At 32.7% G+C, this 23,696-nt stretch overlaps 1 protein-coding gene across 1 annotated transcript in view; it reads left to right on the top strand.

Moving 5' to 3' along the window:
* LOC132716615 (APOBEC1 complementation factor-like) overlaps positions 1-22,524 on the top strand; it is a 32,264-nt gene extending 9,740 nt beyond the window's left edge. The window contains exons 2-11 of the mRNA XM_060699923.1: positions 1,716-1,788; positions 2,203-2,306; positions 4,006-4,035; positions 6,769-6,857; positions 8,974-9,109; positions 12,284-12,373; positions 16,052-16,159; positions 17,440-17,569; positions 19,250-19,387; positions 21,904-22,524. Of these exons, the coding sequence (XP_060555906.1) occupies positions 1,716-1,788; positions 2,203-2,306; positions 4,006-4,035; positions 6,769-6,857; positions 8,974-9,109; positions 12,284-12,373; positions 16,052-16,159; positions 17,440-17,569; positions 19,250-19,387; positions 21,904-21,983 (978 nt within the window). The 3' untranslated portion in view covers positions 21,984-22,524. The remainder of the gene's footprint in view (positions 1-1,715; positions 1,789-2,202; positions 2,307-4,005; positions 4,036-6,768; positions 6,858-8,973; positions 9,110-12,283; positions 12,374-16,051; positions 16,160-17,439; positions 17,570-19,249; positions 19,388-21,903) is intronic.
* Positions 22,525-23,696: the final 1,172 nt, after the last annotated feature.

Raw genomic sequence — 23,696 nt, 5'->3', positions numbered from 1 at the left:
AAATATACAACAGCGGAAATTTTCGCCTGAATTGCCCTTCACACTGGCTCATTGAGTACCTCAATAATACGGTATTTTTATGGATTTTTTTTTTTTTTTTTTTTTTGGACAGAAAAAAAATGGTAGGGTCGGCGCATATTATTAGGTAGGGTCGGGTGACCCGAACAGAACAATTTTTTTTTTTAGGCTTAACAGTAAGTCTTACAGGCATAAAATAAAACAATTTTCGGCATTTATAATATTATGCAAAAAAAAAATGGTATTCATTGCAGGCAAATTTGGGCTGCCATATGGGGGAAAATTTCTGCTTTGAGGGGAAAGAAAACATACTATTTTGTTGGGAGGAATGGGGCCGAATTTTGCCAAATATTTTGGTGAAGAAAAAACACTGAATACTTGTAAATTTACTTAAATGGAAATAAAAAAATACAAAAATAAAAAACAAGCCATTAATAAGTTCCTTTGGGGGACCTTATTTGGTCAAAATGCACCGATATACAATATAAAAAAATAAGTTTTAGGAAACCATTTGAAACTCCTTGGACATGCTTAATCAATAATGATTCCAACCCACTTGGACTTGTTTTCAAATCCTCTTCTGAATTTAATTAAGTTATTATAGTCTTTAACATTGTTACTTTACCGCTAAATTTATATCTTCAGTCTTTTTTGAAAATTTTGGAAAAAAATATGTAAAGTAATAGTAATTGCCTGTCATAAAATAGTCTGTCTAAATATAGCCACAGAAAATAAAACGCAAAAAGATTAACCTAAAATAGATTTTACGGTAAACGTCATAAGTTACTGTAGCTAGCACGTTCAAGTGCAGTGGGCACTTGCAAAAAACATGCACAATAAATGTATATTTGCAAAATGAACAATTATCATGCAAGTGATGAAAATACAAGCTCTTGGTAATTTCTGCTAAATGCTGTATTAGATTGGCATTTTGCAAGCATGTAAGCTTAAATTCAAACCCTGTATATCTTGATGTGTACCGGACATATTAGGACCAAAATTCTGAAAAAAATTATGGGACAAGCCTGATTTTTGTATGATATGTTCGACAGTCTGGCGACAGTCTGGCAACTTTCGCGAAGCCCGGTGTCTGACTTACAATGATCAGTTTAGTTTAACTCAGTCAACAATTTTGCTAAGATAATGTTGTTTTTACCATATTGTTTTTAATCTTGCAAGGTTTAAAAGATTATTTATTTGTCAGTGTTTGTTGGGATCCAATTGACAACCAGTCTGTAATAAATTTGTTTATAAATCATAGACATTTTATATTTATGCAGCTGTATAGGCTGCTATCACCTGGCTAATTAATATCCCAGTCCGGCATTCTCATTCTCGGTCCAGAAATTATATGTTCATATTTCAAACTACTAGCAGTAAGCACAGATTTTACACTTGCTTGTATGTGCATAAATATGGGCACTATAAAATTTATAAACATTATAAATTTAATTTTCTTATAAAAAACTATAAATTTTTTAAAAAACTATGGGAATGCTTATTTCACTTTAAAAAATTATTTCATGAAAAAAATGCAACATTAATTTAAAAATTTTTTATAAATTTTTAAAAATTTTTTTCCCAGGGGAAGTTCTGTTGTAAAAATCTAAGCGAGTACAACGGGGGGAGACCAAAATTGAGGGCATTTAAAAAGCAAATAGCCATGAAAAATGGGGTATGAGAGAGTTTTTAAAAAGCTAAAAAAAATTAATGCTTTTGTTCACTTTAGAGAACGGGATCTTGCCATCAAAGCCATGAATGTAATGAATGGTATGTTAATAATTATCTCTTTTTCTGCTGGCATTTTCTTTGGTCAAAACGTCAATGTTGATTTGTGTGGAAAAAGATCTGTTTCGTTATAAATAGGGGAACCATTTAAATATATATATGGAACTTTTAAGCACACATACTGTGATCATAGGGTCAGTTTTTACCCCATCTCTTTTAAAGCACTGGTAATATTTTCCTATTGGCCACAAATCAATGTCCCAGGGGCGGGAGTGCTGAGGTTACAATTGATTGTAGATACTACTGATAAAACCATTATTTCACTCTGTATCAATAATATTGCTATTATAGTCTGTATTACGTATTGATACCTCTTTTTTTTAAAGGCCCATCCTTGGTTTTCAATTTTTATATATATATAGATATGACTTTTCTGCATATTATTAATATTTCTAGGTTCAGTTTTGGATAATTCAAGAATTGAAGTTGTACTTGCAAAGCCAGTAGACAAGGCAGAGTATCAGCGCTATGCACGTAACAAGACTGCTTTTCCTTCTCGGGTAATTTTCAGTGCTTTTTTTTCGTAACACTTTGAACATTTTTTTTTTTTGAGTTTTTAAAATTATAGCTAATTGAGGCAGCTGTGAAATTTTGGATTTTTTTTAGCACCATTCTGGGAAAAAAATGGGTGTTTTTGAGGTTTTAACTGGAAAGAGACAAACTATTTTTAGAATTTTATGCAACCATGAACTTGTTCTCTTTTCAGAACTGTTCATTGTTGTTTTAGTCATCAAATTAAGCACTGGCCCGGTGGCCCATGGCCAGTGAAAATTAGTTTGGGCCAGAATAAATTTTAAGAAAATTAGTAAAATATTAAAAATATTAGTTAAATATATAGCAGAAAACTGGAATTCGGGCCAGTAAATTCAAAATTTTAAATTCAATGACTGTTGTTTGAATTAAAAAGTTTGAATTTAAGTGCATGGTTAACAATATCTAGTCAAAATCTGATTGCACAGATGAGCAGGCCAGCCTAGCTCTATTTCACTTCTGGTTCCAGAAGGTTAAGGAAAATTCACAGACACTTGGGGTTTGGAGCTCAAAACGCCTTTAAAATCCAAATAAAATGCATATTTGTCAATCCCAGCACATGTACTGATCATATATATCCAAAAAACTTAATATAAGCCGTTTTGAAAAAATTTCATATTTCAACATCTATAATAATACACAAGATAAAAATGTTCGCCGGAAAAATTCCGCACCCCTACCGTCATAATCACCATGTATTTTATTCCATTTCCAATATTTTCACATAATCCTTTGGTCCATCGACACAGAAGATATAATTCTTCACGATGATGGTCAATTTTTAACTTCAACGGTAATATAAACAACGCAACAGCCGAAATAAACATCAGTATTATCGCCGTTTTCCTTCAATGACATTATCTTTCGATAAATTCAAACGTGCCAGTCGGCTATGACCGAAGCAATCCGATTTTGTGGCCCCAGCTTTGCCATGTGCAAAATGCGCAGCGCTTTTAAGTTTGGGAGCCACATAATCGGATAGCTTCGTTCATAGCCGTCTGGTCCATTGAATTTATCGAAAGATTTTGTAGTTGGAAAAAAAACGGCGATAAAATTGATGTTTGTTTCGGCTGTTGCGTTGTTTATATTACCGTTGAAGTTTAAAATTGACCATCATCGTGAAGAATTATATCTTCTGTGTCGATGGACCAAAGGATTATGTGAAAATATTGGAAATGGAATAAAATACATGGTGATTATGACGGTAGGGGTGCGGAATTTTTCCGGCGAACATTTTTATCTTGTGTATTATTATAGATGTTGAAATATGAATTTTTTTCAAAACGGCTTATATTAAGTTTTTTGGATATATATGATCAGTACATGTGCTGGGATTGACAAATATGCATTTTATTTGGATTTTAAAGGCGTTTTGAGCTCCAAACCCCAAGTATCTGTGGGAAAATTGGGTACATTTACTTTTCTATGCCAGTGATCTTCCTACAGACTTTGCTAAAAGACCTCTTCCCAGTTGTAATTTTCTTTAAAATCATGCAGTTTTCCCAAAAATCTTTACTAAAACCTGCTTTTTTACTTCCCAAATCAGCAATTTTAGCAATAATTTTTCCCGAAAATCAAGCGACTATTTGAGGCCTCTTCTCGATTAAAAGAAAAAAATCACTGTATGCATTTGGGTTTTACATATATTTCTTTGATTCTTATATATAGGAAGATGAAGAACTGAGTGAACTCGTGGAGGTTAGAATCAGTGTTTTGCATGGTTTTGTGTTCATTTTTGTTTTCTTTTTTGTTTACATGATTTGTAAATTTGAAGTGCTAGCTTTAATAATTAACTATGATTAATCACATTTTAAAAAATACAGGCTAACTAAATATCATTTAGTGAGCAATTTTTGTTTTATTTTTGGGCATTTGTTACTTGTTTCGTTCATTTTCAAGTATGATTTTTGTATTGAAATTCAAGATTTTTTTTATTAAATTACAGTCGACTCTCGTTATCTCGAAGTCATAGGGACCGTCCAAAAAATATCGAGATAACGAAATGTCGAGATAAACATTTTAGGGTTTGAATAAGGCAGAAACCGATTTTTACAAAAGACATGTGCATACCTTATGTCAAATAAACTACATGTATGATATCCCCAAGTCTTGTTTCATAGGCCTACCCAATATTTAACAAAGTAACATAAGCGGATTTTTACCAAATGAAATACGGGTGTCTGTGATAAAAAAAATAGTGAGGTTTACTCAGTAATACACCAATATAGTGGAAACATTGTTTTCAGGGTGGTTGATCCGGATATCCTCCCGTGTTATTTATCGGGTCATTCTCGAGATTGTTCGACCGCTGATTGTGTTGGTCGTGATGTTGCGAAACAATATTGCAACGATAGCGTTTCTATACTTTCACTATTTTATTTACATTTAAAGTCATAATGAATTAATACAGTGTTCGAATATTTATAAAGAACGCAAAATTCACTCATTTTGGACATAAGTCAATCAACACGCTAAATAGATTAACTTTTATAAAGATAGCTAAACTTGTTACAAACATAATCATCATTATGACACAGGCTATTGAGCAATTATCGTCTAGTTTGTGTTTTTCACACGTCTGAAGGGAACAAACGAAAGAAAACTATAAGTCGAGATAAACAAAGGATAATAGTGTGAAAATAACTGTTGGGGCTGAAATTTTACATCGAGATACTGATAATATCGAAATAAAAATATCGAGATAAACAAATATTTCCAATATAGATAAAGAAGGAAGAAAATCGGGACTTTCAAAATTTCATCGAGATAACGAAATATCGAGAAAAGCGATGTCGAGATAACGATAGTTGACTGTAGTACAAAAGAAAAGAAGTACAAAAGAAAAGAAGAAGAAAATTGAAAAAATAAAGAAATTTGAAAAATATTGCCCTATATAGAATGTTGAGTTTGTATTCTTTAACAAAATATTGAATGTCTGTGTACTAAAAAACCTGTGACACCTAATTTTGTAATATATACATTGCATGAATTGGTTCTTTTGTTTGAAACTTTATTTTGAAGTTATACTAACTAAATGTGCCATCCTTAAAATGCATTGGTTTATAGAAAAACCATGAACCGAATATACAGTATGTACATTTATTAAAATATTTTTTCATCTTTTATTGGTACGGTCAGAGTTTTTTTTCCCTTCTATAGCAGGGCCGTGACAGGGTGACCTTCTCAAAGAAAAATTCTTAAAATTATGCAGTTTTCCCAGAAAGTTGAATTAAGTCATCAAGTTTTTTCTTCCCCTTTTGCAAATACACTGTATAATTTCCCCCAAAAAATTTAGGGTGGGGCTGTTTCCCCAACCTGCGAAAAAAAAAAAAAAAAGCCCTGAAGGTAAGTATCATTTGTTTAAATAGCTAAATTATAAGAGAATTTAAGCTTGACTATTTGAGGACAATTTATCATGAACATCGAGTCAGTAATGGTCATTTGTCTCTTATCATGTGGCATAAGTGGTGGATCACTTGCAAAGAAATTGTTAATTACTAGTTGCCAATTAAAGCTACATGCCTCCAAATAAGTCAAAATATTTCAATGAAATCAAACTTGAGAAACATAACTAAGATGTAGGGAGAAAAAAGTTTCAAGATTTAAGATACATATTATTTGCGATAAATAACTGATTTTTCAGTATTTACAACTATTTTAATTTCTTCTTTGTTACTAACGCAGTAAAGGCTATCTGATGCATATTTTGACATTTTGGTAGTTAACCACTGGTTTGTAAGTGCCATTGATAATTTGTAAATTGCTTCCCTTTGGTTACTTCGCAATATTACACATTCAAATACATTTTCAAAATTTTCATGAAAATGAGCATGGATCTGGAGGTGTGCTGCTTTAAGTGTATGGACTACCAAGATGTTACATTTGAAATTTTTTAATTTTTTTTATTAATATTTTAAAAAAACCTCAAACAAACAACGGAAATCTATTGCTTATGATAACAATATACTGACTATACTGAAGTAATGTCATAGAAATGTAAACCCGAGTACCTTTTCAGGATGGCTGGAAAATGTAAAATCTAATACTGTGCTGTGCATTTGGCATTTTATAATGTTAGATATCATAGAATATGAATATGTGAAATGTATGTGTACATGATGGTTTGATCAGAAGAAAAAACAGTTACAGAAATATTAGAATTAACCTTTATTTGGAGAATTACAGCCAAATGTTAAAGGGTCAATGAAACTGAAATGTTTAATGTTTGGATATAATTTAGAGTTTTTAAATTCACATTTCCAAGATCATCTTTACAATTCATCAAAATACTGACCAAAAAACGTAGATATAAATAACAAAAATGCTGAGAATTCAAAACATTCTTAATTCTTATATTTTAACCCTTTTATTAGGATTTGAAAGTAATGATGAAGCTGAGAGTAATATGAACGTTTTGTTTTTCTTGTATAGGTTTTTGGATACAGCTTTCAATTAGGTGACACTGGGAACAACCCTGGTGTGATGTATAACCCATTTGCACCTCCACAACCATTTCCAAGGTAAGTCTGTTCTAACAATATGACTTTGTAAAAGGTAGATAACTTTGGTATACTGACCCATATCATATTTTGCTTGACTTGAACTTAATTAAGTGATAATTTTTACCACTGCACATGACTGTATTTCCAGGTTTATTTCCTTATTATACTTATAGAAGTTATCTTCTATGGAAAATTATTTAAATTATGAAGTGTTTCTCTAAAATAAAGTTAATACATCATTCTTTTCCTCCCCCCCTTCCCCTTTTTTGTAAAAACAATGTTTAAATACTTTTCCCAAATATGAAGGAAAGGGTCCCTTGTTTTACAGAGTGAAAAAAAACCTTGATTTATATCAATATATAGCTTGATTTAGGGGGAACATGCATGAGCTGATATGGTTATTTTATATAGCTGACTTTTAGTCCATTAGACTTCCACAAGTTGTGGTCCCACTAAAGATGATGAAGGTTTTCATTCAAGAATCTTTTCCTCCAAATGGTCTTAGAATAAACAGGCACTTGCAAATGTTGTGGATTCCTTCATTTTTTCAAACAAGGAAGCTATTCAGCTAGCTTTGGAATGTTGTCATTCTACTCTGGGGACCATGAAGGCATTTTTTCTTGCCATAATCCATAGAGAGTAGTGATGGAAATCGGATGAAATTTGTCCCAATCAATCATCATTTCAGTCGGATTGGACATAATCGATAACTTTTCGAATAAAGTCGCGTTTAAAAGAAATAGGGAAGTAACATTTTTTCCCCAAGGCATTTGATTATATCCAGTAACATGAACTTCAATTAGCACTTTTCAACACAGTTTTTATTTGTTTGGGTCGTCAGACCAAACAAATAATGGTAGCGAAATTTCAGAGTCTGATGCTGTTAATTGCAAATGCCGAAAGTAGGCCGCTGTTTTGAAGCGGTTACTTGCCTTTATATGTACACTAACGCCGTAAAAATTCAGGGGAGATCACTGCGTACAGATGGTCAAATGACAGGCGCATTAATTTTCAAGCAAAATAATTCCCGCATGGTCGAAGATTTCTAATATTGTTTTATCCTTTATAGATATACATGCTTATAATAAATTCCATGATTATTAACATCTGTGTTAAACAACAGTTAGCGTCGAAATAATAAGGGTTACAAACCCTAATTTAGAATAATATGGTTTTCTTCAGGCCTTTTAAAAATAACTTCACTGTGGCCAGGGGTCTGGAGACCAAATCCAGGAAGGCAACTCTTTTTTTTTTTTTTTTAAATTGTTTAAGTCAAATAAACATTGAATTGAATGTCAGTGTTGCAATTAGTCTTAAAGCCAATTAACTTGTAACAATTGAAACGCTGGAAAGCACTGGTGGCACTTATGATACAAAAACAAATTGGTTTATAATCTCACAACCTTCACCTTTCTGACATTCTGAGACCAAAACAAATTCAGCGCCTTCTGTGCTTTGATTACCTTATATAGTCATAATTTTACGAAATAGATTTTATTTTTTATTGGATGTCAAATAATAACATTCACATCACATTATATTACTCTTGTTTACATCACTTATTGATCCTGTTTAACTCCAAATTGTCTCTGAGATGATTTTTTGAGATCGGCGAGGTGTTCCTAAAAGAAAATTACCGTCAGAATTAATTCCCTTTGACACTTTTAATATTTTGAGGACGTCGCAGAACCAATTTTTTTGAATTGATTATTGTTGCTTTACATAACAGTAACTGATTATCGGCGACTTGCGACAATCGGAACATCACTAAAAGAAAGGCATCTAAAGAATCTTCCTTCACAAGTTAAGCTGCACATTTGCCTTGTTATGTTGTTTTAGTGTGCTTAAAAAACTACCTTTATTTAAGTGCATCTGGACCTGAACTGAACTGCTTCCAGAGCTTAATTTTAAATTCTCCTATAAAATTATTTACAGTGGACAGTTCAAACAGACAAAATTTAAAGCAGGGACACAAATTCTACTGGGACAATTGCTTATGATGACTAAATTTAATCAAATATTCAACCTTTTTAAATTGTGAGTACCAAATCAATCTTAACAATGTTTTATTTATAGGGGTGTTGGTAGAACAGCAGGTGAAATCACCCTTAAATTAACAATTCTTTATTTATAGGGGAGTTGGTAGAACAGCAGTAGGTGTCAGGGGAATGATGCGTGGACGTGGAAGAGGAGCAGCTGGGGTCAGGGGTGGTCGAGGTGGATTTATGCCAGGCTTCATCAGGGCACCAATGCCAAGATACCCAACAGATGTAAGTTGTATCTTCACCTAAAATGTTAAATTTTAAAAGAGTATTTTCTTTCTTTTCTCATTATATCAGTTCAATATAAACTTTTTTATTAGCTTTTGCATGAGTTTCTTCAAGATTATTTCCTTTGCTGTTTAAGAAATAATGTCTGATATAAAAAATGAACACAAAAATAATGTTTTAAATTACCTGACTTTTAAAACACCCATGCAGTCTGACAAAGCTTATTATATTATTGACTGACCAAGTTAGAATTTTTATCTTGCTATCCACAAATTCCAAAAATGTAAGCCACGTCCAGACGTGTCCATTTAAGAAATTTAGCCAGATAGTGGTTAAGAATTAAGCACAAATTGGTTAAGACTTTTGTTATTTTTTGGTCATGTAAACAGGGCTCGACAAATCCACTCCTCACGCTTGTAAAAATGAGTATAAATTACTCTTGGCAAGTATCTCTCCTAGCATAATACTCCTCCTATAGGACCTGTGAAATTTCTTGCAGAAATAATCAATATTCAATCCAATTCTTTATTTATTTGGAAACATATTTTTCAAGTTCAAATCACAAATAAACTAGAACAAAATAGTTTGCATGTTTGATGTGCAAAGCAGATGTTATGTTGTAGATACTATAATACCAGTCAATGAATTTAAGATTTTGAATTTACTAGCATGAATTCAAGTTTTGAATTTATTCTACTATATATTTAATGAATTTATTCTACTATATTTTTAACTAAATTTTCTGGCCTTAACTAATTTTCACTGGCCATGGGCCACCGGCCAGTGCTTAATTCAATGACAGTGTAATACCCAGTCTTCACGAAAAACTTTAAAAAGCACAGGACATTCGGGCCAGTAAAATTTCAAATCTTACTGGACCTGGTGATTTTTAGCCGGACCAAATACATAGATAGGTAATAAATTGATGGGTAAAGGAAAACACTTTATCATGCTTCCCTTGTTAATTTTGAAAGAAGCAAAATACTTCTTGTATTCTGGACCATAAGTTGATAGCTCTATAAATTTATAAGGACCAAATGTTAAGGCAAAACTGACTAGCATTGAACATGAACAACGCAGTTTGCTTCAAACAAATCACTTTCACACAAAATATTAACTTAACTCAATTATCACAAAATCATAGGTAAATAATGACCATTATAAACAATGGTTTAATTTCCGTAACTGTACGGTGCGGTACGGAAAATATCCAAGAAAAAAATGGCGGCCTCTATTACTCAATACAATTTAGACATCTCTCGCTGTGTTTTGAATTTTTAGGACAGAATTGATGGGTTTCACTTGCAAAAAAGGCAAAAATATCAATCTTTTAGAGAGCCCTGCTTCATTATTTTTAACCAGGTTTTCCGAAGGAAAAAACTGGTTATTAGATTGAGGTATGTCGGCGGGCGGGCGGATGGGCGGACGGGCGGGCGTAAACAATTTCTTCTGTGCGCAACTCCTCCTACATTTCTCAACGGATTTTGACCAAACTTTCACAGAAGCTTTGTCATCAAGTGCCCTGGGGCATATTGTCGGGGTTTTGCCATTAGATAATATTTGACCTAATTATGGCCCTTTGTTTTTTTTCCTTATATAAAATATATAGTGAACAATTTCTTCTGTGCGCAACTCCTCCTACATTTCTCAACGGATTTTGACCAAACTTCCTCAGAAGCTTTGTCATCAAGTGCCCTGACACATATTGCCAGGGTTTTGCAATTGGTATATATTTGACCTAATTATGGCCCTTTGTTTTTTTTCCTTATATAGAATATATAGTGAACAATTTCTTCTGTGCGCAACTCCTCCTACATTTCTCAACGGATTTTGACCAAACTTTCTTAGAAGCTTTGTTATCAAGTGCCTGGCACATATTGTCGGGGTTTTGTGATTGGATAATATTTGACGGCATTATGGCCCTTTGTATATTTTTTCCTTATACAGAATATATAGAGAACAATTTCTTCTGTGCTCAACTCCTCCTACATTTCTCAACGGATTTTGACCAAACTTTCTTAGAAGCTTTGTTATCAAGTGCCTGGCACATATTGTCGGGGTTTTGTGATTGGATAATATTTGACCGAATTATGGCCCTTTGTATATTTTTTCCTTATACAGAATATATAGTGAACAATTTCTACAGTGCGCAACTTCTCCTACATTTCTCAATGGATTTTGACCAAACTTTCACAGAAGCTTTGTCATCAAGTGCCCTGGCGCTCACTAAATTCCCATGTTTCTTCCAAGACATCATTCAAGAATTTTTTTAAAATTGTGAACATACTTTTCTTGATATCGCACAAAACACCACACGCCAATATTGTTGACAAAAGAAAATGACAAGAGACGCAAAAATGCAAAAATTAAGCAAAAATAAAGTACTGTTTGTTTACCTTTCTAAAACATTTGGGAAAAAAAGGCAAATAGACAACATAAAATTTCTCAATCATTTTTGTTTGAGGAATATTAAAAAAGCCATAATTCCTCCTAAAAGTTCAATTAAAAACAAATGCCCCTTCATGACAAAGCTTCTGTGAAATATTTTGCTGAAAACCTGGTTGCATCGCATTGCGATGTTCCTTGTGTTGAATTTTTCTTATAATATTTTTTCATGGCCAAAAATCTACTGGCCCGTCGGACCACCAACCTTGCAATAATCACCGGACCGATGCTAAATTTAGTGGCCTCGGGCCTCGGACTGGCGTTAATTTCGAAGACTGAATACCACGCTAAATTCAGTCTGATTCGATCTGTAGCAGTCGCATTTGCTTAAAGCTTGTTGCCGCAATTCTGGTATGTACCGCATACACTTGTCTGTCCACAGTAAAACAGTTTCAAGTGTAAAAAAATTCTTTAGTTTTATTTCACATTCTTTAACAGTGTAATGATTTAAATACAATATAACATGTATATATCATGTTGACAAGGTATAATCTATTATTTCCATTTACCTTTAGTGAACTAAAGACAAGTACATGTTGTAGCTAGATGAGTGAAAATTCTTAGCGGCTGGTCCTGCACCAGGACAAGTTGCTCTCCAAATATTTGTCGAGCCCTGCTGTAAATGCTTTTTTGACCTTTTATCGACACCTGAACGTTGTGTCCAATAATGCAGGAATGAGGAATAATTTTATATATCTTATATACATATGTTATGCGTAACTTGCACAGGCAAATTTGTATGATCTGCTCCCTGGCATGGAACTAACACCAACTAACCCCGTCACATTAAAACCGCAACATTCAAAATCTCCGATACAGGTAGTATATAGCTTATTGTCACCCATGCTTATATATATGTCAGATTGTATTCAGAAACACTGCAATTATACCAGAGCCATTATAGTTACACCTGAGGGCCAGGAATTAAGGTGAAGGATACTAAATTTACCATGTGCTGGTAGATAGAAATCCAGAAATTAGTGCTAGTTAGTTATATAAACAGACATTGTGTCCTGTGCTTGTGTGTATGACTGTATGTGGAATTTTTGCTACTCTGTCAGGGAAGCTAAAAGGTGAAGGAATGCCACTAGAGTATGTTGTATTGGTAGTTAGAAATATACTAAGTGTTGCTATAAATAGAAAGTATTGCACAAATGTATTTCCTAGGGTTGGCTTCAGAGCTGACATTGTTTCAGTGCAGAGCATATAAACTATATATCAATATCGGATGACAAATATCAAAGATACACCGATAGACATGGATCTATAATAACTGTTAATTAACCGCCTCTGTGGTCGAGGGGTTTTAGAGTCGATGACTTCTAATCCAGTTACCTCTCTGGCATGGGTTCGATCCCCAGGAGATGCTTTGGTAGTTAGGCGCGGAGGAAGGTAGTCCAGTACTGGTGTAACTCTTCAGGAACGAATCTTGGTCAGGAAACTACCCGCCTATATGACTGAAATACTGTTGGGAAAAGGTGTAAAATTAAACAAACTTGTCTGTCATTCACTTTCATACCTGTTGAAATGATTTCAGTTAAAAACATGTTCTGTTGACACTGTCTTGGTTTGCCCATTGCATGCTTTTTTTCTAGACCATTTTTTCGTGTGATCATTACTGTGAAATATTTTTACTATATATAACTACAGCTAAATATTGAATATGGAAAACTCCTTCTGTATATGTTTTGGGTGAATTTTAATAATGTCTAGACTGAATTACTTAAAATTATCAATTTTTCGAAATGTGTATCGATTATTGATCAAAAGAAAAATAACAACAATACATCAATATTGTTTCTATTGATGACAGCTCTAGTTGTCTGTTCTTCAAGAGGCGATAGACCAATTTCTTCAGTAAAGGACAAAAGTTTTTGTACTTTTCAAATTGCAAAATTTCTCAAGATTTATATAATATTGCCTAACTGTATTTAAAGCAGAACAAGACAGTTTACTTACCGCATACAGTAACATAATTTTTACTTTAACACAGAAACTTACGTATTATTATGGGTATTTTTACAGTGTTTTTTGTTTCCCTTTCTCCAGATGAGTCTGGAAAATGAAACCTGGTTCCCAATTTCAGAATCTGCTTTTTGCCCCTGAAAAGTGGTCATATTCCCCTTGACTATATGAATGGACAGCTTTCTTCACTTCAGATATCTAATTTTACAACTCAGTTACGCAGGTTTATAAAGGGGGGGGGGGGTAATAGTATGCTGATAATTTGAGCTTGCATACATTTAGTTTTGTTTTTACACGTGTTATTAGTTGTGAAAAATTAATTATTAAATAGGAAATCATTTACTTATATATAAATAACGAGACAATTACAAATGATATGACAATTTAAACGAGACACTGTACAAACAATGTCTATTCTAGGATTCGAAAAAACAGGAATTCTTATTGAAAAGTAAGAATTTATAAATGGTAGTTGATCTTTTTCCGTCTTTTTCTATGTAAAAATCCCCCCCCCCCCTCCTGCATTTGAAAAAATGGGGGGGGGGATTCTCAAAAATATGAGTGAATACCCCATCCCACCTGCTAGAATATAAGACACTGTATAAAAAAACATTTGAAGTAATACATGAACTGACTTTATAGCAACAATATACAGTCTAACTTGCCCATGCGACCACGTGTATTAAGCGACTTTTGTCATAAACGACCACTTTAAATTCCCCCCGATCATTTTCTCTCTATATCTTTAATGTATTAAGCGACTTTTGCTCAACGCGACCAGCGACCGCTAATTAGTCACCTAATTGACATCGATCTTTTCATTAAACGACCACTTTTACCTGTCAAGTAATTGTGTTTTTAGAGAACGCCACCTCGTTATGTCACAAGTGTCAGCAATCAAAACACAACAATAAACGTGTGAAAAACTCTATTTCCCATACAGTTTTAGCGTATGCAAATGAAGTTAAGTATACGCGTGACGTGTATTATCCAATGATATCGGATAAACAATGCAACGCTCCGCCCATACTGAGATGGTGTATACGCTTCGCTTGTTGACATTTAGACTGCATTGAATTGACCTTGAACTTGATCAGCCATTAAATTAATCGTAACAAATAGATGTAGTTTGTTTATTTCAAATGAAAAAATGCTCAACAGAAAACATCTTCACTAATAGGGTTTTCGTGTTGGAGACAAGGAAAAACAACGGAGAAGTTAAAAAATTCTGGAAAAAATGTCAAACATGTACGTAATGGATCAAAACTGTTTTGTCAATAAATATCAGAACGTTATTTTTACATTTGCATCCGTTTAGATTATCGGAGCGTACTTATTATTCAACATTTATATAAAAATGAAGTTGAAAAACAATCCCATCGAATAAAAAAGATGTCATTTATAAATTTTGACTTTTATATCATGCTGACTGTCTTAAGAGACCGTTTCATTAAGCGACCGTTTTTGGTGTTTCCCTTGCCCGGTCGCTTAATACACGTTTGACTGTATTTTTTAATTTTAAAAGATTTTTAAAATTTTACTCAAATAAATATTTCTTTGTAAATATTCAAGCAATTTAAGATATTTTTGGTCATTATATTTTTGAAAATATATATAGTAACTAGGAAAAAAACCCAACTGGAATTAAAAATATATTGTTCATGCTTATCAATATTAAAGAAATATATATTAGTTTATAAAATTGTACTATTTATGACAATGTAAATAACCTTTGATAATGTATCAGATATGTTTGAACCTTTTTACTAATTTATTAAAAGATTGGTGTTTAAAATTTGTTTGAATATTAAATATTAATTTTTCGATTCATACCTTAAATCTATGTAATATAATTATGTACCCTACATAATGCTGATAAACCAAGATGTGACCAGCAAGCTTACGGAAGGCTAGCCCTTTTGTGCCTTAGATAATGTACAGAACATAGGAGTTCATCCTTGACCAGAAATTTAACTGAAAAGTCACCCAATGGATTTCTCACTTAATTGGCGAAGAGTCCTTGAGCTTCTTGACTTGGGGAAAAATCTGTTGCTAAAATTGTTAATTTGGAAACTAAAAAGCTCACATAAATTAAAATTTTTGGGAAGACTGCATGATTTAAAAAAAAAAAGTTCCTTTGGGAAGAGGCCTTTTATGGGCGTCTGTTATATAGGGTGAAAAATCACTGGCAGACACTACATATGACCTTGACAAAACTCTTTTTATCATACCATTTGATATATCAAGGTGCTAGCTTTGTGGCTTTAGTGGTTATCTTTACAGTTATTATATAAAGCTTGCCAAGGAAAGTTTTTATTTTATTTTACTTTTCAACGAAATATCTTTTTACTCTTGAATACATTATTTGTGTATCAAACATAAAAACTTGAATTTAAAAGAAACAGAATTCTTAACAAGGTTATTATATAAGTGATCATCCTTTGAAATATTGTGATTTTTATAAATATTAAAACTTATAGGTTGAAGGCTCTTGTGAGAAAAAATTAAAAAAAAAAGTGTCTTGACTTTCAGATTTTAGATGAGGTTTGCCAGAAGAATGGATGGGGGTCACCAAACTACCAGCTACATTCCACAATGGGTCGAGATGGGGGAGGTGATATGCAACTCTTCTTGTTTAAGGTATGATGAAATGGGTGTAGTATATTTAGAACCTCGAAATTTATGCCAGACAATGAGCAAGTATATGATAAAATGATTTTCATTTTAAACTCAATCTAAAAATTTGATAAAACATAAAAAATAATCTATAAATCCAATTTATTATTTTGATTCTTAATTGTAACAAGTTGGCAAGTAGATGGTGCTAGAATTTTACTTAGGTATGTTGTATGCAGTAAAATGGTTAATGCTAGCATTGATTATTAATTGCTTGCAATAAGGTGAATTGCTGATTCATCCGAGTATAATAGATTTACTCCAAAGCAAGTTTTCTGTTTCATTTAAACACAATTAGTAATTTTTTACAAAAAAAAAATATGTAATTATATTTCTTAACAAAGCAAATTTGTAGATATTCATTTATTGGAAAGTAAAATAAATACCAAATAAAAACCACTTAATTAATGTCTATAGAGACGATGCTTTGTCTGTCCCTTGGATAGCCTTTGTTCACAGTAATAAGGTTTGGTTGTAATTGGTATATTATTATATTGCAAAACTCATACAAGAAGCACCTAAGAATCCAACATTTTAGAGATATACATAAATTTTGTTTCTATCAATGATGTTTCTACAAAATAAAATTGAAAAACAGTTTTGACAAAATAATAGAAAAATAGGTCTATAAAAGTTTTGATTTTCAACATGATTCAGGGCTGCCGTTTTTCCGCAGATTCGCGGAAATCCGCGGATTTCGTGAGCTCCTGGGTCATTTTTGAGATCGATGTAAATTCGACAAAGACAATAAATTCATTTGTCATATTTTATACAGTACCCAAAAACCGGCACGCTTCAGCTTTTTATTATCTTTAAGCTAGCCGCCTATGGTAGGTCTGTAAGCGCTTTTCTCATTGGTCAAATCGAGTCTTTTCCGGCATTCTATTTTAGAATAACCAATCAAATTACAGTTTACATTGTCGCTCTTGTCTGTTGTCAAAATGTCGGATATTTGTTTTGAGGGCTGATGAAAACCTGAAGTCCAACTAAAGTGTCTCTGAATGGCTTTAAAGGCAACCAAGGAAGTCAAATTTAGAGTCCAGGAAATTGATTGTAGGGCATACCAAATCATCAGTATCCATGAGCTTCCGGGGTCTTTGCCCCTTGGGGCCCCCACCAGGGCTCTGCCCGGACACGCAAAGGGGGCTTGCGCAGCCCCCTTGACCCCCGTCGTATTTTCCTCTGAGTTTGCAATTTGCTGTTGGCAGCCCTGATGATTTTAAAGGAGTATTCATCTGTTACAGGTTGCCGTTCCAGCCTTGATGACGGCCAACAATGGGCCTTATTTGCCCAACAAGCTCTGTAGAACTGTAGATGAGGCCAAGAACTATGCTGCAGAATTTGTTCTTCAACAACTTGGTATACCAACTGAGGGTAAGTCATATTAAAGCTTTTGTCCTTCATACATGCTTTACAAGACTAGACAAGATTTGCTTTTTTGAAGAGAAAAACAAGTAAATATACATGCATTGATAATTTAAAGAGAATTATTGATAAATTATTATTTATATAAAGAAACAAAACATATTTCTAGAAAAATAAATAAATGCTATTTAAGAAATTATAGAATTCATAACAACAGACAAGACATAACTTAAGGCAGAGCAATCTTTTGTTGAGCAACAGCCCTTGGAAGACAAAAAATTTGGTTGTTGCCAAGAGGGTTTGCTTTTGGAAGGTTTAAGTTCATTATGAAGTCTTACCATTGTTGTACAAAGGTTTTTGCTCAACAGAGGGCAGCTTAACAGAGGTTACACTATACATGTTTTGCATTGATTCTAGAATTTCTATATGAGAAGAGAAATAATTCCAGCATGTAGATTTGTTGTTCTCTTCATTTTTAGCACATTTAAATATTTCATATGCAAGTATTGTTGTAATAAGATTTTCATTCTAGCTTACTCTGCTTTGAAAGATTTGCTTTATAAAGTTAAGAAGTAATAAAAAGACTTCTAAATTAACAACCACATGTTTACAGGGATAAGTTCTTGTTATGTATATTCTATAAAGAAATGGTTTATTTTTATACACCTGATGAAACTTTTGGACATAATTATATGGTATGGCATTCACAGTCTGCCTTTATCATATGTCCATAAACAATGGGTTTCAGCAGCATAACTTTTGAAGAATTTCAATAATTGTGTTTATACTTGGCATGTAAGTATGTTATATCAAATCACGTTGGGTTTTATTTTTGCTGCAATTAACTTATTTAAATGATAAGAGTTATGCCCCTTTTTAACTGATGTTTCTCGTGAAATTATTATTGGTTTCTGCAGCATAACTTTTAAAGGATTTCAATGATTGTGTTCGTTTAATCCTGTGTTTAAAAGACCTATTTAAATAAAGATAACCCTGTAATTTAATGCCTTTGTTTTGATAACCTTTCTTTAAATAGTTGAATAAAGTAACCTCCAAATAAAAAACACTTAATTAATGTCTATAGTGACAATGCTTTGTCAGACCCTTGGATGGCCTTTGTTCACAGCTTTGGCTGTAGCTGATAATGATATTTCATTGTTTCTTGATAAAACTTGTTCTTGAAGTAAGTATCTTGGCAACCAACATTTTAGAGAGTGGTCTGGCTGCATAAAGTGCAGACTGGCATTATATAGGCAAGTTTTTGTTATATTGACTCACAAATGATATTCTAATAGGTAGCTTTTACTGTAGATATATATGAAATTTAAAATATTATTCAAACTCGCCAGAAAACTTTTAAGTACTCCGATTTTAAACTTGTTTGAAAAAATTTATACTTCATAACATATGCCTCATCAATATTGAAAATGTGGATTGTTTGTTTTATAGCATGCCTATTAATAAGTTAAAGTTTAGTTAGGTGAGACCTTTAATCGTGACTCACATTCTCACTCAGACATCACATTCTGACACAAGATTTTAACCAACCTTCTAGATGGAGTACTTGCTAGTTTTAATCGTGTGTACTTTAACTAAATGATCTGTTGTACTAATCAGTGCTATCTTTGACTTATAGTTTATAGTAGATGCTAGCTGATCTATCTGGCTATGTTAATCTGTCTTTGCTAGGTGCTGAGCTCTTCACTGGCAGGCCAATAACCATTCCAATATCTGTTCCCATGCCAACAGGGGTTCCAGCCCCTTCTCCTCAGGATGTTGCTTTTGCTAACCAGATGTTGAAAATGCCACCCCCACCAAGTCACCAGAGTGAGTATTATTCTAGGGCTTATTGTGACACTTACACGTCTGTTTTGACTCATAGAGCAAGTTGCAGCAATGTTACAATGAAAGGGCCTTCAGTTTATGAATTTTGTTGCTGGAATTTGGCACTAACAATTTTCGTTTTATGTTGTTTCAGCATAGAACACATTTTGTAACGATTTAACAGATATTTATCATTTGGACTTGTCTCAAAATTTAATAATTTGGGCTTGTTGAATATCAAATTTATTATTTGGTTTGTGGAATATGGCAATTATCATTAATTTTTGGCTTGGGAAATATCAGAATTTAATCATTTGGGCTTGTGAAATAATATATATTTTTCATTTGGCATGTGGAATATCAGAATTTATCATTTGTCTTGTAAAATATCCAATTTTTCATTTGGCTTGCAGAATATCAAAATTTACCATTTTGCTTGGCTGAAGTAATATCAAATTTAGCATTTTGCCTTATGGAATATCACTTGAGGATATCAAAATTTAGCATTTGGCTTGCAGAATATCAAAATTTAGCATTTGGCTTGCAGAAATCAAAATTTGATCATTTGGTCTTGTGGAATATCAAAAATTATCATAAAAATTATCCTTTTTGCTTGTGGAATATCAAAATTTATTCATTTGGTCTTGTGGAATTTCAAATTTTCCATTTACAAATGCAAAAAACAAGAGAATTTCTGCATTTCCTGTGAACTTAAAATTTATTTTTATGTGAATATTAAACAAATGAGGACTTTTATTTTGCTCATGATAAAACATTGTTTGAACGTTTCAGTAAATATCCAAAGCTATGTACATTGCTAATGTGCTAATTACATAATGCCAGGTGTATGCATAAATGACTTCAATATTATTTTTTATACACCACATTATCTCAAACTAAATTATAATACGATGTATCTGCTTAACAATTATATAGAGGATATTTGTTTAGTTCAGTGTAAGATCGGAATATACGAGTGGCGCAGCCACGAGTGAAATATGAACTTTTGGTGTTCACAAGGTGTAATATATTTCGATCTTACACTAAACTAAACAAATTTTCTTTTTATTATATGCAAAAAAACGTTTTAAAAAGACATTAAACCTAATACTGAATGAAAAGCGCGCCAAATAATAATAAAACATGACGTCATTTACGACGTCACATCATTAAGTTGGTACCCAGTACTGTGCACGCTGGTATTTTACTGAAAAAACGTAAAGGGCTTAAATTCAAAACAGTGAAATTACCAAAGTGGTAATTTCACTGTTTCAAACAGTGAAATTACCAGTTTTATTTCACTGATATATTTCTATAAACCACCGAAAAGCATGTAATAAAATGATGCGTTTTGAAGCGTAATAGGGACAGCTTGATTTACAGGGTCTTACTATGGATTTTTGTTATATTTATCTTAAACAATGTATATCAACCTTGTAAGTAATGAAATTTAGATTTCAACAACTTCCTTGCTGCATAAATTACAACAAGGTGATTACCTGAATACAGATTATAGCAGAAATTATCTTTACATTTGTTCAAGTATATCTCTGGAAGTAGATTTGAGCTTTGGCACGACAAAACCAACATAGTGGGTTAGCGACCAGCATGGATCCAGACCAGCCTGCGCATTCGCGCAGTCTGATCAGGATCCATGCTGTTCGCTGTCAGTTTCTCCACTTGTAATAGAGTTGATAAGCGAACAGCATGGATCCTGATCAGACTGCGTGGAAGCGCAGGCTGGTCTGGATCCATGATGGTCGCAAACCCATTATGTTGGTTTTGTCATGACGCGGCTCATTTGATTACCTGAATACAGATTATAGCAGAAATTATCTTTACATTTGTTCAAGTATATCTCTGGAAGTAGTTTTGAGCTGCGTCACGACAAAACCAACATAATGGGTTTGCGACCAGCATGGATCCAGACCAGCCTGCTGTCAGTTTCTCCACTTGTAATAGAGTTGATAAGCGAACAGCATGGATCCTGATCAGACTGCGCGGATGCGCAGGCTGGTCTGGATCCATGCTGGTCGCAAACCCATTATGATGGTTTTGTCATGACGCGGCTCATTTGGACTGGTGTGTCAAACAGTAGAACAATGGTCAAATATTTCATTTAAAAAGGCATTTGGCATTTTTGGTTACCATTTGAGAAAAACGGCATTTTTGCATTGTGGAACAGGAAAATTAAAAAAAAACCCCAAATATTCTATGTATTATTTATTAGTTATAAAGATTTTTGACAGGTTATATTGGCCTTATATATAAATGGCTGTTTGAAAATATATTGCAAACAACCATTTATATATGGTCATATAACCTGTCGGGAATATTTATAACAAATTTTTAATACAGCAAATTTCCTTTTTTGAGAAAAATGCGAGATTTCTTAGAAAATTGACAGCAGCCGTGTATATAAAACTATATAAATGCCATGATTATCCAATGAAAAGTGACGTTACAAACATGCAGCATTATAAATGTTGATATACATGTATACAACTTTTTTGTTGCAGTGGCTGAGCAGTTTTTCCATGCTGCAAGTTACGGTCCGCCACCCCCTGTGACTAGCATGCAGACAGTATCCCAGTATTAGTCTGCTTAGGGCTAGACAAGAAAAATACCTCAGACATTCAAAATCCAGGGATGATGTGGACTGAAAAATATCTTAAATTTCAGCTGAATAAAGCATATATATTGAAATTGATGGAGATCATATTGAAAGAGTTATTTTGAAGTAAGCTGTGATATTTACAAGCATGTTGCCTTATTATATAGTGACTTGAGAAGCTGTTTTTATATACATATATATATCATAATATATTTATCATATTGTATGTTAGAAGTTCTATATATATTATATAAACACTGTTAACATTCCTCAGATTTGAAAGGAAAACAAAAATTAAAGTATTCATTTTAGTATATATTTTCTTTTCAAAGGCCATTAAACATTGTCTTTATAAGCAGTTTTAAGTGATATTTCATCGATAAGAATTTTGAAGAGGAAAAAAAAAAAAAAAAGAGTATAATCTATAAATGTTCACATATATTAATTATTTAAACTCAAAAACTGTCTTCTTGAATGCAAAATTTCACTAGAATTTCACTGTTTTATATGCATGTTAATTTAGACTATTGTAGGTTAAGCTTTTGCCATGACTAAGTTGTGCTTGTGTATTTACCATCTGGGTTGTTACAGAAAAGTGATCTTTAATTTCTAGGTTGTAAATTTTGTTTAAATGTCTGCTGTTTTTATTTTGTGGTTTTTGTTTAGAAACTTAAAACTTAACAGAAATGTTAATGAAAGTTTGTTATGAAGTGTTTTAATGTTTTTTCACTGCTTTATATAACCTAATATTAACTCTTTCGCTGCCAATTTTCTGAGAAAACCATTGTCCCAGTGCCAAATAAATAACAGACAATTCCAGGAAATATAGTGTATATAGTGTATATACAAAACTAGCCCTAAAATAGTTATTTGTTGTTAGATTTTGATGAAACTTTCAGGAAATATTGTATTTATGTTACTCTTTATGATGATACATTCCAAATATGTAAATTTTGAGAATGTGACCTTAACCTTGACCTTGCCTGACCTTAAACGACAAAAATTAGGTATAATTTCATTTATTGTCATTTCTCGGTATACCAAACTCTTCAAAACTCTTCAAAAGTTGTCTATATTTACAGTTATCTTCCTTTAACATAAAAAAGATACTAATATAAATATATTAGCCTTCTATTACACATTTGCAATCATTAAAAGAACGTCTGTAGTTGAATAGCGAGTCGCCATTTTGTTGCTGCCAATTACAAAACAAGTTTCACTCGAAAAAACTGCTTCAAAATCGATAAAAATGACTTTTTTACATTGATGTTTCTTCACTTCCGCGTTTAATAACGTAAAACAGTCTATTTGCCGTAAAGAAGTCTAGATGTCGTTAAAATTAGTGTCGCAAAATGAAAGTAAACACACGTGGCAAAACATGTGACATCTGGTCGCCGATAGGCGACATTGGCAGTCTATACGAAAGTCGCTTATCGGCGACATTGGCAGCGAAAGAGTTAAGCAGTTATTAATGTTTGTAAAGGTTTCCTTGATTTGTGAAAATACAAAGATTTTTATTTTTAACTGTTTTTTACCCCTCTCATCTTATATCAAAATACATACAACTATTGCACCAACCCCATTTTGGAAAAAATACGTGTTTTCTGATTTTATATGCAAGTTCTCTTGTGACAAATGCATTCAAGTGCAATTATATTTTTAATACACAAGCTTAGTAATATTGATGTTTATTTTTTT

The sequence above is a fragment of the Ruditapes philippinarum genome, unplaced genomic scaffold, assembly GCF_026571515.1.
Source record: "Ruditapes philippinarum isolate M1 unplaced genomic scaffold, ASM2657151v2 ctg2032_1_1_1_1, whole genome shotgun sequence".
Lineage (NCBI taxonomy): Eukaryota > Metazoa > Mollusca > Bivalvia > Venerida > Veneridae > Ruditapes > Ruditapes philippinarum.
Note: the sequence above shows the minus strand (reverse complement) of the source record. Positions and strands in the feature narration are given on the sequence as shown.